This window comes from Ctenopharyngodon idella, chromosome 14, assembly GCF_019924925.1.
Source record: "Ctenopharyngodon idella isolate HZGC_01 chromosome 14, HZGC01, whole genome shotgun sequence".
Classification (NCBI taxonomy): domain Eukaryota; kingdom Metazoa; phylum Chordata; class Actinopteri; order Cypriniformes; family Xenocyprididae; genus Ctenopharyngodon; species Ctenopharyngodon idella.
In genome coordinates, this window is record NC_067233.1 from 5,807,509 (window position 1) to 5,825,396 (window position 17,888).

General features: G+C 36.8%; 2 protein-coding genes across 2 annotated transcripts; one reads left to right on the forward strand and one right to left on the reverse strand.

The window, feature by feature from the left end:
- Nucleotides 1–9,402: 9,402 nt before the first annotated feature.
- nek12 (NIMA-related kinase 12) lies at nt 9,403–14,296 on the reverse strand. Its single transcript, XM_051918472.1, has 3 exons — nt 12,441–14,296; nt 12,125–12,325; nt 9,403–10,437 (listed from the first exon to the last, which is right to left on the reverse strand). Exons 1-3 carry the CDS (start codon nt 13,555–13,557, stop codon nt 10,280–10,282), a joined length of 1,476 nt encoding a protein of 491 aa, XP_051774432.1. The 5' UTR covers nt 13,558–14,296; the 3' UTR covers nt 9,403–10,279.
- A 141-nt stretch (nt 14,297–14,437) lies between these two features.
- Nucleotides 14,438–17,883, forward strand: pin4 (protein (peptidylprolyl cis/trans isomerase) NIMA-interacting, 4 (parvulin)). The gene is made up of 4 exons (XM_051918487.1): nt 14,438–14,717; nt 15,161–15,231; nt 16,911–17,030; nt 17,581–17,883. Exons 1-4 carry the CDS (start codon nt 14,681–14,683, stop codon nt 17,737–17,739), a joined length of 387 nt encoding a protein of 128 aa, XP_051774447.1. The 5' UTR covers nt 14,438–14,680; the 3' UTR covers nt 17,740–17,883.
- Nucleotides 17,884–17,888: the final 5 nt, after the last annotated feature.

Here is a 17,888-nt window from a genome sequence, read left to right on the forward strand (position 1 = left end):
CGGATCTAAGTAATCAAGATATTTGACTAATTAGATCATTTGCACCACAGATCGCATCACACTGTTGCAGGCTGGGAAAAATCACAGACAGCCATACTGAGAGAGCATCTGAGGTCGGCTGAAATGGCTTTTAAAAGAGTTTAGATTAAGGATGTTGAGATTAAAAAGCATAAAGATGATTGCATGGGTGACCGTGTAAAAGGTTATTTGTTAAAAGTGTCTGTCTGCCTTCCCCTCTAATCATAATTATGCAAGAGATTTCTGAAAAGGTTATGAACAATCACTCTCTGGCACATGGAAGATGCTTGCCATCATCACCCTCTGTTTTTCGATAATGGCCAATTAAACTTGATGTAATGAACTTTTTTTTGCCCTATAGACATTTATTTTGCTTTTTTCTTTACCAAAATGGTGTTCACACATGCAAAAAGTAGTAGTGGTTTCTGCTTACATCTTACAGTGGTAAGTGAAAGCACAGCGCATTCTTAGATAGCAATCTTGGAAAGAAAAGCACAGTTGTCCATCAAATTCCTTCTAGAGATCTTCCATTTAGACAAGAATTATCTTCAAAATCTCTGCCGTTTCAACACAACATGGGATTCCCCCAGTGAGAAGACTTCCAAAGCCCTTACAAAACCGCTACCACCCACTGAGAAAAACATGGGTTTTCATTCCGCTGTAAAATGAGATGAGAAGTGGTCCGTGGAGAAATATGGTTTAGGACTTTAAGAATAACCAGTTCTGCTTGTCTTTGTCCAATATTAAATATAAAAAGCACTTCATCTTAAGCTTCTGCTGAAACAAAGCTCTTGTATTCTCATAACTTTTAATCTTATTGATTCATAGTGACTGATCATTGTGAGCTCTACTGGCATTACGTATGCTGGATCTAAATCCAGTTAGGAGGAGTTAGGAACAGATTACAAGTGCAAGTGTGATGTTGCTTTTATACAATAATCAAGAAGTTGGTGTTGGAAAAAGTACATTTTAGACCAAATATTGACAGTTCCTTTGGCGATTTTGAAGGCAGTGAAGTTACAACCAAAGTCAACACATAATCAATGTTACAATGGCTGCCGAGTGCGTGTGATCGTGAAGTCCACAAAATTGTAGGTTGTACCATTTGTCATTTTAGATTTCAGAAGTGTGCTTGTGGCTCACAGGGCCTATAAATGAAATCCAGACGTTCTACATCCTCATGTTGTCATTGTCATGTGACCTACAGCATCAGTTGCATCGCCTCACTGCCATAGAGTGGTGCAGGTATGATAGGGTGACCATACGTACTCTTTTTCCCGGACATGTCCTGGCCAGGATTTCTAAATTGCCTAAAATGTCCCAGTTTTGGCTTTGTTTTCATACTGAAGGTAATGATTGAAAAGTAATTTGACCAATAGCGTACAGGCGTTGTACATAATCAACCAATCGTGGCTTGTGAGAAGGCTGGATCTACAGAGAACAGTCAAAGCATTGCAAATACGAAAACATTTTAATGTATGATGACTGTCAACAGGAACAGTGGTGAGTACAGACCTCCGCGTTGAAATTGCGTTTTGAAATCACGTTCCGGGGGAACCTCTATACGACCGAAAAGGGCACATTCGTTTTCACGATTAAAGGGGCATGGGCTCAAGCCATTTTAGGCAATTTAGAAATCATGGCAAGGACATGTCTGGGGGAAAAAAGGAAGTATGGTCACCCTAGGCGTGACGTAAATTTGTAGGCCAAAACGCTGAAAAGAGTTAGCATTTTAGCACACCCGGTTCCAACGTCTCAATGTTTTTTGAATGGATATTTGGTTAAATGGCTGAAACAAGGTCATGTTGTTAACACAAGCTCAAGATACTTTCAAGCTTTATTCTTTCATGCTTTTTTTTGTCAGCGATATCTCGCGACCAATTCGTACGTATTTTACGAGGTGGCTAATTCGTACAAATTCACACGCCCTCACTCATATGAATTCATACGATTTGTCTAAACTCCAGTGACAGGTAGGTTTAGGTGCGGGGTTAGGGGTAGGTCATTCGTACGAATTCATACGAATTTGGCAAATCATAAAATACGTACGATTTGGCAAAAAAGTGAGTGAGGTCATAAGAATTCGTATGAATTTGCCACCTTGTAAAATACGTACAAATTGCCGTGAGATCGGGTTGGTTTTTGTCGAGGGAACCAGTGATGCTAACTGCTGGTTGGCCTACAAAGTGACATCATTCCTGCACCATTCTGTTCACAACTCCTCTCTCATGTTCATCAGATGCGCACTTCAGAACTAGTAGAAAAGTAGGCAGAAGTCATCTGGTCATAATACACATAATACATTTTGCCTACCATAGAAAGGAAGTATAGGCATATATCTGTCACTTGTTTTGTTCCTGAATGAATCAGAGTCTTTGAACAAATAAATTCAGCAAACTCTGAAGTAACTTGTAAAGGTGGTTTAGTTTTTTACAATCATTGATAAGTCTAATCCATGCACACACACAACTGCCATCTGCAGTTGAAAAGTGTTACCATGTTCCTCTATGGGCGCAAGCTTCTAAGCTTTCAAATGTCAGACCATTCAATGAGAGCTTCACTTTGAATTATGAGTGAATCAAAAACAAACACCAAGGAAATCCTAATGCTGAAGAGATGCCTGAGGGATCGCAAAACTGCATTAGGCTTATTACTGTTCCAATACATCAAACACTCCACTTTTAAGAGGTCCAAAATGACCTACAACCTTTAATGTGAGATATGGATCCAGCTCCTGTGAGATACCTTCACAAGAAGATTATGGAGCAGCAACCACAATAGCAGAATGTGACCAATACCCTTTAATATCACAACATTGTGCTGAGTGTTACTGGACTTCCAATAAACTGGATTAAAGGATCTGAGGGGGAAAATCGATCTTGCTCCCTGTTGCATCCTGTAATCTAACCTAGGGGGTCTTTAAACACTTTCTCCATGAGACATCTGAAGGACAAAATACTAACAATGAACCTGTCCATACAGCACATGACTTAAAATACCTATTTCAATGACAATATCCACGAAATCCCTCATGTGGTAGATTTTACCACATTGTGGCAGGGGTGTCAGAGTCTGAAATCAATTATATAAAGTTGGAAATTACATTCCGCCAGTTTCAGCTTATGTCTGAAAGGCATAAAGACCCTTTTCACCTCTCGTCACTGGATAATCTGCTCAGGAGCACACTACAAACTCCATAAAGTGCACTCTGTTGACACTGATCATTTACAAGGACATCTACAATAGCTCTTATTAAACTGCCCCACCGCAACCCTTAGACTAGGCAGAGATCGAACCGAGACTCACACCTCAAGGTCTCCTTCATGTCAGGTAATAAAGTGAAATTATGTGCCATGACATCGCTTTCTAACATGTAATTGCTTTCGACCTGCTCTCATCATTTGTGATTAACGTGTCATGCAGGGTGGGGGGAAACATGAACGCTGTTCTCACTCTTTACAGTAGGCCTACTTAGTAAACTTTCCACTTTACATTTTCTCTGTTAGTGTGAAACAGGGTGTGTTGTTTAATGAGTCACATTATGTGGGGATTTCTATGGAAGCCTGTTTATGAGAAACAATGTCATAATTGTGAGATTTTTAAATCACATTGTGGATATATAAGTCATATTGTGACATGTTATGAGAAACAACGCAATAAAGTCATTGTGGGATATAAAATCACAATTTGGATTTTGTGAGTTTTAAAGTCGCAATTGCGATATTTAAAGTCGTATTGCAAGATACACTACATTGCCAAAAGTATTGGGACACCCCTCCAAATCATTGAATTCAGGTGTTCCAATCACTTCCATGGCCACAGGTGTATAAATTCAAGCACCTAGGCATGCAGACTGCTTCTCTGCTGCTACAAACATTTGTGAAAGAATGGTTCGCTCTCAGGAGCTCAGTAAATTCAAGCGTGGTACCGTGATAGGTTGCCACCTGTGCAATAAGTCCATTCGTGAAATTTCCTTACTACTAAATATTCCACGGTCAACTGTTAGTGGTATCATAACAAAGTATCATAACAGCAACTCAGCCACAAAGTGGTAGGCCACATAAAATCACAGAGTGGGGTCAGCGCATCCTGAGGCACACAGTGCGCAGAAGTCGCCAACTTTCTGCAGAGTCAATAGCTACAGACCTCCAAACTTTGTGTGGCCTTCAGATTAGCTCAAGAACAGTGCGTAGAGAGCTTCATCGAATGGGTTTCCATGGCCGAGCAGCTGCATCCAAGCTCTGGAGTGACGAATCACGCTTCTCTGTCTGGCAATCCGATGGACGAGTCTGGGTTTGGCGGTTGCCAGGAGAACGGCACTTGCCTGACTGCATTTGCCAAGTGTAAAGTTTGGTGGAGGGGGGATTATGGTGTGGGGTTATTTTTCAGGGGTTGGGCTCGGCCCCTTAGTTCCAGTGAAAGTAACTCTTAATGCTTCAGCATACCAAGACATTTTGGACAAGTTCATGCTCCCAACTTTGTGAACAGTTTGCGGATGGCCCCTTCCTGTTCCAACATGACTGCGCACCAGTGCACAAAGCAAGGTCCATAAAGACATGGATGAGTGAGTTTGGTGTGGAGGAACTTGACTGGCCTGCACAGAGTCCTGACCTCAACCCGACAGAACACCTTTGGGATGAATTAGAGCGGAGACTGCGAGCCAGGCCTTCTCGCCAACATCAGTGCCTGACCTCACAAATGCGCTTCTAGAAGAATTGTCAAAAATTCCCATAAACACACTCTTAAACCTTGTGGAAAGCCTTCCCAGAAGAGTTGAAGCTGTTATAGCTGCAAAGGGTGGGCCAACTCCATATTAAACCCCACAGATTAAGAATGGGAAGAAGAGAAGTTCATGTGCACGTAAAGGCAGGCATCCCAAAACTTTTGGCAATATAGTGTATAAAGTCATTGTGAGATATAAAATCACAAATGTATGTTATAAAATCGCAATTGTGAGGAAAAAGTATCATAACTGCAAGATTTAAAGTCACATTGTGAGGTAAAATCACTATTGGGAGATATAAAGTCATATTGTGAGTTATAAATTCTCTATGAGAAACAAATTTCCATTTGCAAACTTTAAAGTCACATTGTGTAGAATAAAATATAGACATATTTCAGCATGTAAAATCACATTATAAAACAATTATGAGAAACAATATTGCAATTGCAAGATTCAAAGTCAACTTGCAAGATATAAAGTCACATTGTGTGATCATCGCAAATTACTTTTTCATTTCTTGTACTATGAGGCGTAAACAGGCTTCCATATTTTCTAAATGACTCAGTAACATTTAATTGGAACATATGGTTCTTCAAAGTAATAACACCCATCAGCCTATATATTTAACAGCTGAGTATAAATCTGTGGTGTACAGATTCATGGTTAGATTCATGTTGTACAGTCCTGATATAAGCCGTTCAGACAGCTGTTGTCATAGTTATTTTTAACCAAGCATCAGCTTAAGATGTGAGATCAGGTAAAGTGCCATCAACCTTTCCCATATAAGTGGCTTTTACTCTTCCACTAAAACAATTTGCTTTCATACACAGTCGTAGCTGATGAGTTAGATGTAATTTTCAGCACTGCTTTTAGTCCCTCTGGTCTTAGGTTAAAATAGGGCGGATTTTCACAAGGAGATGTAGTTTGTGATTTGTGCCGTCTCTGGAGACGCATCCGGAGCAGGTTAAAGTGCAGGCTACTGTCACCATCTTCCACCTCACTTCTCTAATACTCACTGGTCTCCAGTGAGGCTGTTTCACCGGAAACAATGGCACATCAATATTTTAGAGCTGTGACATAAAACAGTCAGCCTGGAGGTTATTATTGTTTGTAGTATTCCTCTGCTTGGAAGAAGGACAAAACTTTTATGCTGTGAGCTTGTTAATGTTTTTCTTAACTTACTTCCTGAGGTCTTGAATGAATCTAGCCAAGTGAGTTGGAGATTTAGAGTACTGCTGGAACCAATGAATTTCCCATAAAAATATTTTCTGATAAGCAAATAAGGAATTTAAACATCCAGCTTTCAATGGAACACATGTGTGAGGAGCAGTATGGTAATCTATGCTATCTAGCAGAGAAATCTCACACCAATGTCGGCCAGACATGTGCTGTCTATTAAAGGTCAAGGGAAACATGTTTGCCTGAGTTTCCTTCCATTCTCTCTGCAGCACTTCCTTTCTCTTTGGAATATCATGACTGTTAAATAGGACTTTCCTGAATAAGTCTGGCAAACCAATAAACATGAGGCTGTTTGCCAGACAAAGATTATAACCAGTGAATGCAAAGTAATGCATTATAATATTGCGTTACTCCCTAAAAAAGTAACTAATTGCGTTTGTTACTTTTTGTGAAAAGTAATGAGTTACATTACTTTTGCATTTCTTTTTCTCACCTGGGCTAGGCTTGCTTGTTTGTTTTTTTAAAAACAAAAAAAAAAGTTCTATTTTTGGTAAATGTTACAGCCCTTTTCACACCAAAAGTGAAATGAATAAGCCTAAAGCAGAAGGAAATGCATATTTACACCTGTACAGTAGAGGGCGCAGCTCAAACAAACCTTTCAGCTGTGCTGCCATTCTGGATTAAAGAAGAATAGGATACAGGAGAAGGAAGTTCAGCACTCTTATTTCTAAATCTAATCTAAAGTCATTTTTGCTTATTAGTATGGTTGAATTAGATCATTGAAGGTCAGCAGCAAAGACATTGGTTAATAAAGTGAGATTAAATACATAAAGTATATTTGTGTAATTTAATATAGTTAATTATTACAGGTTTGCGTAAATTCTGAGATTGCATTTCACTGTTTTTATTTAAATTGAGGAATACTGAATGTTTTCATGCAAGTGAGATGAGTAAATGCATGTTCATATTTAGTCTAGAACTACAATAGCCATCATGTTTACACAGCGCACAAAACACCTCTGCACTTTATTTCTCTCAAAATGAGGACGGGACAGCTGTCGGTCAATAAATGTGAGAAAGTAACTTGCAATACTTATTTGAAAAAGTAACTTAGATACTTTGTTGTAAGTTTAAGTAATGCGTTACTTTACTAGTTACTTGAAAAAGTAATCTGATTACGTAACTCAAGTTACTTGTAATGAGTTACTCTCAACACTGATTATACCATATGGCCTGTAAGAAAAATAATGACAGATTTTTGAAGATCTGCAATAATAAGCAAACAAAGCTCATTGATATAAAATAAAGGTTTTCAAAACATAATAGTGAAGAATATATATATATATATATATATATATATATAGTTCAGTCATGAATGAAACACTATGGGGCGCAGGCTGACAGGTCTTTAAAATGCAGTCTGCAAGCAATCACATAATTACTGCATGGCACAAGCTGATTGGCCTCTGCTGATCCTGCAGCCAATGAGATTGCTTGCTCAACATTTAAATAGTCTGATTCTTCTGAAACCCTCCACTTCCCCAGCTCCACTTGCCTAGATCTGATAGAGGATTTATATATGTCTATTTATGCAGCAGCAGATCTTACATGCTCACAGCAGCGTGTCTGTGAATCTATTAGCAGTAGCCATACTTGCTCTGCAGCAGCAGCAATAATCAACAGCAGACCCACTCCGCCTGTGTTCCCCTAGTTTTGTGTGGACTTTTGTTATTTTGTGCCATGTTTTCTAGTCCTTTGTAGTTGTTCTTGTTGGTTAGTTCTTTGATTGTTCCCAGGTGTGTCTTGTTTGCCAGTTACCTCTAAATAGCAGTGTTTCTTGTAGTGATGGGAGAAACAAAGCTTTTCAAGGCTTCCACTAAATTTAACCAATTGCTTCGCAAAATGATTCACTGTTTTGAAGCTTTCGAAATGCCACACGCTGGTGACCCCTGCTGGTAAGAACAGTGTAAAATGCAGCAAAAACTCAGGCCAAACATGCATAAAAAAAACTTTTACAGACCAATTTCAAACGTTTTATTGAAGGGAAAATCTATCAAATGCTATTAACTAATCATCTAGTAAGATTAAATATCAAGTGTCTGTATAATATGTGTTCTTTTATCAATTCTCAGGGCTTCTTTTGTTTGTTCCATAGATGGCTCAGCTAAACAGGCCAGTAAGAGACTATTAACTTCTAATATTCATTTTAATTATACTAATGTCTAATTAAAACGTCTACAAATGTATAAAACTGATCAGAGATCAGGTAAAACCCATGGATACTTGTTCAATGGTTCGCCGCTGGAGGGCGATCTCAGTGAATCCGCATGATTCATGGTTCATAGAGATCGCCCCCAGCGGTGAATCATTGAAATTTCGAAACGTTTCGAAACAGTTAAGACGTAACGAAGCCTCTTTTACTGAAATCACGTGACTTTGGCAGTTTGATACACGCTCCGAACCACTGATTCTAAACAAAAGATTCGAAGCTTCATGAAGAAATCGCCCATCAGTAGCCTAGTTTCTTGTGTTCTTCGTTGAGTCATGTTCCTACATGGATGTAATGTTTGGTTCACTCATTTTGTTCCTGCTTCTCTGGTCTTCATGTTTGATTTGTTTATGTTTATTTTTGTCAATAAAACTCACTGCATTTGGATCCAGCTCTCTTTGTTTTTAAGTTCACACCTTCAAAACCAAATACTTTAACATTGCCATATTCAATAACATGCTAAAACTATTCAGATAGTTGTCATGATGATTGAAAGCAGGTTGTTCAATTCACCAATTCATAAAGTAAAATATAATTAGGACACAACAAGGAAAACAAGAGAATAAAGAAAAAAATCAAATGATATATATATATTTTTTTTAATTTCATGATAACACTCAAAAACAAATACTCTTAATTAGGATCCTAGCCTCATTTTTGTATAATATGCAAACAAAACAAAAAAAAAAAAAAATCAAGAAGAAAGTTGAGCTAAAGAGTGGAGCACTCGTGCAGAAATCAATCAATAATGCATCAAACTTTGTACAAATCCCTGAAGTCACAAGTGACAAGCTCTCCCTGTAGCTAGTTTTACTATGGATGAAATATTGACAGGTTTTAAAGTGACAAGGCATAGAGGTGATTGCAACTTAAAGTGGTCTCAGACCTGTCTGCATCTATTCTTGTCTCTCATCCACTCATCCAAATGCATAGGCAGATAAATAACAAAACATGCTACATAATCCATCTGACTTATGGAAATTTTTTAAAGCTCTATCCTGAATGACTCCTCTGGTCTGTGTTTTACTCCTTTCAAAATATTGCATTAAAAATAAATGTTTTATGGGAATGACTTTACATTTTTAATGTACAGAGTTGTTTTTCTTTTAAAGTGGATAACTTAAGTTTACCAAAGTGCATTTCTCATACCATGATACACAACAAAAACAGCCCTACCTGGCAGGGATTGATACAATTTTTAGTAAAATCAAAATAAAATTAATAAATTTTTAGATATATTAAAACAGACAAAAAATACTACATTCTGTCAGGAGACTGATCTCATTTTATACTGGCTAAATGTATAATTGATGCAGCTTTCCTATGCTAATGCTGGCTTGATAACATACTTTCCTCTAGGGGCAGATTGTGAACATTCTTAAATGAAAGGGTCATTCATACAGTTACACATGGCAGTTTCTCTATCACACTGACTAAATCCCTCTTGGAATAATCTGGACAAGTTTAAGGGAAAACGCCTTAAGTGGAAAACAACTGCAGCTGTGACCCATAAATTTACAGATTCTGCAAATGTCTTCTTTTTACATTTCAATAGTGGAGTAAAAGCACAGCAGGAAATGTTCAGATGATATTCTCACTGCTTTCACATTACAAGCATTGTTTAATGGATATGCTGAGAGAAGATTTTTGTAAATAAAAATGTAGAGAAATGGGTGCCATGGATATAATGAATTTTTGTATCCACTATATAGGTTATTTAGAAAGGCAGCAGTTTTATACTTCAGTCACTGTGATGTGACTAATAATGCCAAGATGGGAAACTATGATGTGTTCATTTTCTGTAATGGTGTGTAACACCAAACTACACATTTTCTTACTATAGAGTGCCACCTACTGGTTATACTAGGTAACACTTTCAAAACTGAATGCTTGGTTAAAGGTTTCTTGATGTCAAATATCTATAAGATCACACTATTTTATAATATCAGTTCTAATTCATTACATATATTACAAAGTTCTGTATTTAATATACACTGAATGCTTCATATAGTTGAAGAATAGTTCATCATTACGTCAGCACTGACTTTTAAAACAAGGAAATTACTTTCTCTAAATTGGACAGGCATGATTCAGCATGTGGTCTCTTGGTCAAGGTTGAAAATGAGGTAGCAGGTCTCCAGATGGTCTGTCCCGATCATGTGCTGGAACTGTGGCTGCAGGTCTTCTGGCGTGAGGCCATTCAGAAAGTGCTCACTGATTTCCTCATAGACTGAGGCTCCAACATCCTCTATAAATCCAGAAAGCAGAACAGCATTTGCTTACCTATGCAGAGACACTGATTTGTTGGCAAACAGTATTCAGAACTATACTGATATTTCTGTGTATATATATTCAAATGCTATGAAACAATAAATGCTCTCCAAATCATTAATTTAGACCACTGCAACCTTGATTTAAACAAAATCTGATTTGACTGTTAACACTAAATTTGAAGCAGGTTGTTAAAGGGTTAGTTCACCCAAAAATGAAAATTCTGTCACTAATTACTCACCCTCATGTCGTTTCACACCCGTAAGACCTTCGTTCATCTTTGGAACACATATTAAGATATTTTTGATGAAATCTGAGAGGTATCTGACTCGTCCATAGACAGCAATTTAATGACCAACGACCACTTTCAAGGTACAGAAAGGTACTAAAGACATTGTTAAAATAGTCCATGTGACTGCAGTGGTTCAACCTTAATGTTTTGAAGCGACGAGAATACTTTTTGTGCACAAAACAGAACAAAAATAATGACTTTATTCAACATCTTCTCTTCTGTCATTCTCTTACGCTGTTTACATTCAGCGCTTCCAGGTTCTATGTCAGAACGCCAGCTCAGTATTTGCAGACGCTGCTCACCTGAGCAGCATGACGTATGCGTGTGATGCTGACGCAGGAGCCAGCCAATAATGAGTCGGCGTTCTGACGTAGAACATGGATAGGCTGAAGGTAAACAGAGTAGGAGAATGACAGGGGAGAGACAAATTTGTTGAATAAAGTTGTTATTTTTGTTTTGTTTTTGCACACAAAAAGTATTCTCATCGCTTCATAACATTAAGGTTGAACCACTGTAGTCACATGGACTATTTTAACAATGTCTTTAGTACCTTTCTGGACCTTGAAAGTGGTGGTTAAATTGCTGTCTATGGAGGAGTCATATACTTCTCGGATTTCATCAAAAATATCTTAATTTGTGTTCTGAAGATGAATGAAGGTCTTACAGGTGTGGAACGACATGAGGGTGAGTAATTAATGACAGAAATTTTGGGTGAACTAACCCTTTAAATTAATCACTGAAGTAAAATATAATTAAGACAGACCAAGGAAAGAAACAACAAAAATAATCAACTTATAATAAAATTTTATGGTTACACTTTATGTCGATGGTCTACTTTAGACATTCTACTAACTATAGACCTTATTCAGAGCAGTGCCATGACAGGTATGAAAGCGAGGCTGTGAGGGAGAGACTTACCATGTTTTCAATGGCATCCGCTGTAAAAAGCTGTATAAAGCTCCTAGATCACTTATCATTCTCCAAAGCTCATGTTGTCTGGAGTTTTTTGTCTGCTGTAATTCCTTATAAAGATATTTTTGTAGTGTTTCTTCAGCAGAACAATCAAAAAAACGCATTAAATAACAGTACAACCTACTAGAGATGTATGTCTATCCCTCACAGCCTCGCTTTCATTCCCGTTAAAATTCAAAGATGGCGCTGCTGTGAATAAGGTATATAAGTAACTTTGCAACTACATGTCAACTCTCATTATTGGAGTATTAGTAGACTGTAGCAGACAGCTAGGTTAAGGTTAGGTGTTAGGGTTAGTATAATAAGTTAACATTTGGTTGCAAAGTTGTTTATAGTTAGTAGAATGTCTAAAGTGGATCATCGAACTAAAGTGTTACCAATTTTATATGTGCATGTTTACCCATGTATTTCTCTTTTAACAGTTTCATTGTGACAGAGAAACCGCCTGCATCTTTGAGCTCCAGTTCCACATCAAACGCATCATTTTCTGAAACACAGTTCATGGCATCTCTGGCATAGCTGACCACCTCAGCCAGGTCATCATCCTCAGCTTCTTCAAAGTCATCTGGATATTCAGAGATGTCCTCATCATCAGACACAACTGTCATAAAAAATACATGCAGAGATTACAGCCCATGCCTGTTGCCTTGGACGTTGTCTCAAAATAATAATAAAACAATGGAAAAGATTATTAATGATTACATTACAGCCCTTACCGCTAGATTCCTCAAATGCCTCTTCAACCACATTGGCAAGGCTGGAGGAGACATCTTCCCTCGAAACATCCTCGGAGGATGCATAGCTATCATGTTCGTCAAAGTCCTCTGAATAATCAGATTCTGTTCCTTCATGGGCGATTTCCTCCTCAGCACTGGGTGATGTCTCTGTTTGCAGTGTCTTGTCAGAGACAGCTGAGGCACTATCTGTTTTGCTTTCCATAGATGTGTTTTCTACATTAAAGTCTTCTTTTGTTTGAGATCTGGATTCAGCATTCACCTTTATAAGTTCTTTCTCCTGATGCTCGATGAAGTTTCCCAGATGTTCTTGCACATAGGTCATACTTAGTATGCTGCTCGCACTCGGTCTGTTCTCAGGAACCAAGGACAGCGTTTTCCCGATTAATGCATGGATGTCTTCCGAATACCTCTCGGGGACCTTGATGTACTCCCCTTTTATGATCTTGTAAAACAGACTTAGGAGATTTTTAGCTTCAAAAGCTGGTTTGAGGGCACAAAGCTCATATAGTAGGCAGCCAACAGCCCATATATCAGATTTGGTGCTGTATGGGACATCCTGACAGAGTTCAGGACTTATATAACTGGGGGTTCCCACACAGGTGGAGGCCATATCCAGCGTGTGGTTCATAATCTTTGATATCCCAAAATCCCCAAGCTTAATCACACCTCTCTTGGTTAACAGCACATTGGAAGGCTTGATATCTCTGTGAAGGATCTTTTCAGAGTGGATATAACTGACGGCCATGATAACTTGCACAAACCAGTCCATAATTTTGCATTCTGCAAAGTATTCCCCACTCTTCTGCTCTTTAATGTGGTCATCCAGCGTTCCACCATCACAATAATCCATAACAATGTAAATATTCTCATTAGCTGTGTCAAAAAAAGTTTCAATCCATGTTATAATATGAGGATGCTTCAAGCTCCTGAGAATATCTGCCTCTTGCAACACAACATCTTTGGTCTTTGTTTTTTGGGAACTGTCCACATGTATTCTTTTGACTGCACATAATTTCTTTGTATCAACGTGTTTAATCAACATCACAACACCTGCTCCTCCTCTGCCAAGAGTCAGAACTTTCTCATATTTCTCCATGTCTTGATCCTGTTCATTCACCAAACATCTTCTTTATGCCCTTACTGGTTGCAGAAACATTTCTTTTGTCTCGGTGAGACCTGGATATGATTATATTAACACTTATCTGCCGGATATGAAAATGTCTGTCACCTGATATACTGGCAAACAGTTATTATAAGATCCTCAAATTAATAAACTGGTTGAATCTGCCAACTAGCCAAAGCGACAGCTGAAACAAACTTTTTCGAAAACAAACATCTTTAAAATCTTTATTACCTTTGCGTCATCATGCCAAATTGACAGAAAAAATCAATTAAATTATGTATTTTTATTTATTTATTTTTTTTAAAGATAAAGCGTCGGTTCTCGTGTCAGAAGCAGAAGGCTGCTGTGTTGTCTTCCTGTTACCATGACAGCTCATTCTCAACAAAAGGGAATCTGATTCGTTCCGAACTTTATCTGCCTAAAGCCGAATAACTTGATTAAAATAACGAATGCCTAGGCTAATGTAAAATATAACTGCGCAAAACTAATCACATCGAGCATTTTAATGATTTTTCTGCAATAAAAATCTATACCTTTCAGTAAAAGTAGGCTATATTAGTTGGACGTCAACATGTGGCTCTGCGGCGTTCGGTTGTTCACGAGCATCCTCGCGTGGACACATTTGCGCATAAATGTAATCGAAAATCCTACTATTATAATCTGTTTTTAAAAATAAAATGCAAAATTCAGTTGTAGTCAAAACATATTAACCCATATACCGGTCATCACCATGAATAATAATAATAATAAAAAAATGATCATCGTTAAAGTGAAAACACAAAACTGTTCATGTCTCTTAAAATGTATTCAAGCGCATCCTTTCCCCTCATGTCCGCGCAAAGCTATACATTTACACTGTATTATATTTTCTTATATTCGGGTTCAGTTGTTGCATTTGCATGTGTTGTTTACTGCTCAGTACAGACTGTAATAACGTATACTGCAAAACTGTATGCTGAAAAAAGCCGACGTGCAATTTTCTGGTTAACCGCGTGGGAATCTAGCTCTCCGCGTGAGTTACTAGCTCTTGTGTGCTGCTAGCTTTAGCTGCTAGCTAAGGTTGAGTGGAAACACATCCGACACGAGGAGATAGAAAATGCCACCAAAAGGAAAGGGTGGCAAAGGTGCTAAAGGTAAATAACAAATGTATGATGCAGCACCAACAAAATTTAACAAACACCATATCCAAATTTATAGCATGTGTTTTGACTGCTGCACTGATATTTGCTGATGTGTTAGCTAGCTAGTGTTTGTGGCTAACAGATTGTAAACAGTGTTATACTCTTCTTTAATTCAGCTGATTTTGTCTTGTTTTACACAAGACCAACTAGTGTTAATGAAACATTTCAGGCCATTGTGTATTGTATTAGTCATTGTACTAAAAGTTCTGTATAAGTGTATAAATTAAAAGCGTAGACGTTTGCTAGTAAGTGTGAAATGCGTGAAGAATGTGGCCAGAATGTGTGATTGGCTTAATGTGGGTAATTTCAAAATATACATATAACGTTAAATGGAGAACTATCATAGTTGCCTAGTTGTACTTTTTAGATGTTAACATAGATTTGTATTTCTGCAGGGGCTGCTGCTTCAGGCAGTGGGGACAGTGATAAGAAGGAGAAGGCTCAGAAAGGAGGTACAGCAGTAAAGGTAAACATCTGTATACTGCAGGGTTATTATGGTTCACTAAAACCATAAATCGTAAATAAATGTTAACTGAAATAATATATATATACAATTTTTTCCCCCAGCTAGCTGGCATGGCAACATTTCTCTTTTTTTTAGTTCAACTTGATGTACTATAAAGAAACTAAAACTGAAATACAAATTAATACAAACTGTATAGACATAACACAAAAACTATTAAATATGACTACTTTAAAATTAAAATGAAAGTAGGAAATTTAAAGATTAAAAATTCATTCAAAATATTAATAAAAGTATAATCAGGGTTTCTGCGGGTCTTAAAAAATGCTTAATTCGCCCTTACACAAATTATGGCCTTAAAAAGGTCTTAATTTAGAGCAGAAATGACATTAAATGTTGCATGCATTGCAAAAATCTTCATCAGAATTTTTCCAATACAAATTTATAAACATCTTTGGTACTTTCTTGAGATTAAAATGTAAAATGAAGTCTTGAAAAATCGAACAGAATGAAGTGAGTTTATGCTTAAAACAAGAACAAATGTCTGTCAGTGAGTTATGAAAACTTCCCTTTGAATTAGGCTGATTTTTCTGAGCCCATTGGCAGATATTTGTTCTTGTTTTAAGCAAACTCACTTTACTTTGATACATTTTACAGAAAACAAGACTTCATATTTTATTTAATTCTCCAGTAAATACATCTTTATATAAAAAATCTTTAGACAATTTTTTTGCAGTGTGATCAGAAGGAAAAGTAAAAGTTATGTCTATATTGTAGTGGTTGAGAGCAGAGGTATTCAAGCTATTTTTTATTTTATTTTTTGTAAAATTAATGGAAAAGTAATGGATATCTGTTGGAAGTTGTATTTTCAAACTCTGAAATGTTTATAATACAACACATTACATTTAGAAAACATAATTACACTGATTCTGTGTTCCTATAAATATACAGTCAAACCAAAAATTATTCAGACATTTTTGATATTTTTGGTATATTTTTACTAGTGGGTGCAGGACACTATAGTTCATTTATGTAAGTGAGGATAGCAAAATAAAGTAAACTGTGACATATTATACCCAAAAATTCTTCATGCAGTTGACTACCAGTAAAATTGATAAACAATTTGGAACCAAAAATTATTCAGACACTTTGACCTGACCATGTTTTGCTTAAGTGTTATCTGACATAATTAAGATTATTTTTTAACTCTTAGATCTTGTCAAATTTTATTACAATTTTTTTAAACTATAGTGAATAAACTGTATTAATGAATGAAATGTTCAAGGTGTCTGAATAAATTTTGGTTTGACTGTACATTTATATGATAAAACGAATATTATGGATATGATTACATTTATAAAATATAGTTGATAAATGTTTATTACATGTTAATTGTTCATTTATAAATGTTTATATTATGTTATTATTATATGAAATTAAAATAACATTTTAACTTTGTATTTTACATTTCAGCTGCCTGTATTGGCATTGTCTATTGTTGCTTTACATTTTTCCATCTTACTGTATTAATATAGTACAATATGCAAATTTGTTTGCAAATATGCAAAGGTGTCCCAGAAGCCCTTTTAATGTATGATGTGAAGTCTCATTGTCACTGTCAAACCGCTATTTAAATAAATTATATTTTTGTTGGTTAGTTTTTTTGGTCTATTTTCTGATAGGTTCGGCATATTCTGTGTGAAAAGCATGGCAAGTGTATGGAAGCGATGGAGAAACTCAAATCTGGTATGCGCTTCAGTGAGGTGGCAGCACAATACAGTGAGGACAAAGCCAGACAAGGAGTAAGACATTTCTCATGTATATAACAGTGTATTAGTAGCAGTAATGTAACACTTACATGATATGAGAAATATTAATTCCTATGGGTACTGTTTGTTGTTGTTTTTTTGTTTTTTTATCAGAAGATGCCATTCAATGAACTATCCATAATTTGCATCGAACACTGAACCCATATTATTCTATAGAATTTCTCATAATACATGAATTTCTGTATCATAAACTGTTACAACAGTTCACAAATACAGCATACAGTGATACTTGTTGACAATGAAATGTTCTATCCTACATTCTCACTATTTTAAAATCTGATGAAAATAAGTTGAAAAGAATGTGTTCATAATAATCATAAATAAATTATTATGAAGAAGTCACCTGGAAGAACCTGTTGCCTAGTACCTTCAGAAATGTATATACCTTTTGTTTTACAGTTTTGTTTTTTAACCACTACTCAGTAATTTGTTATTCAAATTCTGCTTTTCATAAAGTATCAAGACAGCCTAAATATCTTAATGACGGCTTGTATAGCTTAAAGTTTTGGTTTGCATATGACAGGGTGACCTTGGCTGGATGACAAGAGGATCAATGGTGGGACCATTTCAGGATGCAGCGTTTGCACTACCCATCAGCACTATGGACAAACCTGTATACACGGATCCTCCCGTGAAAACAAAGTTTGGCTACCACATCATCATGGTTGAAGGCAAAAAGTGATCCCTCTTAAATGGACTTGGAGCTTGTGGTACAATCCGCAGCATTTACGAACATAGCAACAATGCATTGTGCAGTTATTGGACTCTGGAGTTTTTATATCACCATGTAAATATGAGCTAATAAAAACTGATCTTAATGAGCAAACTGTT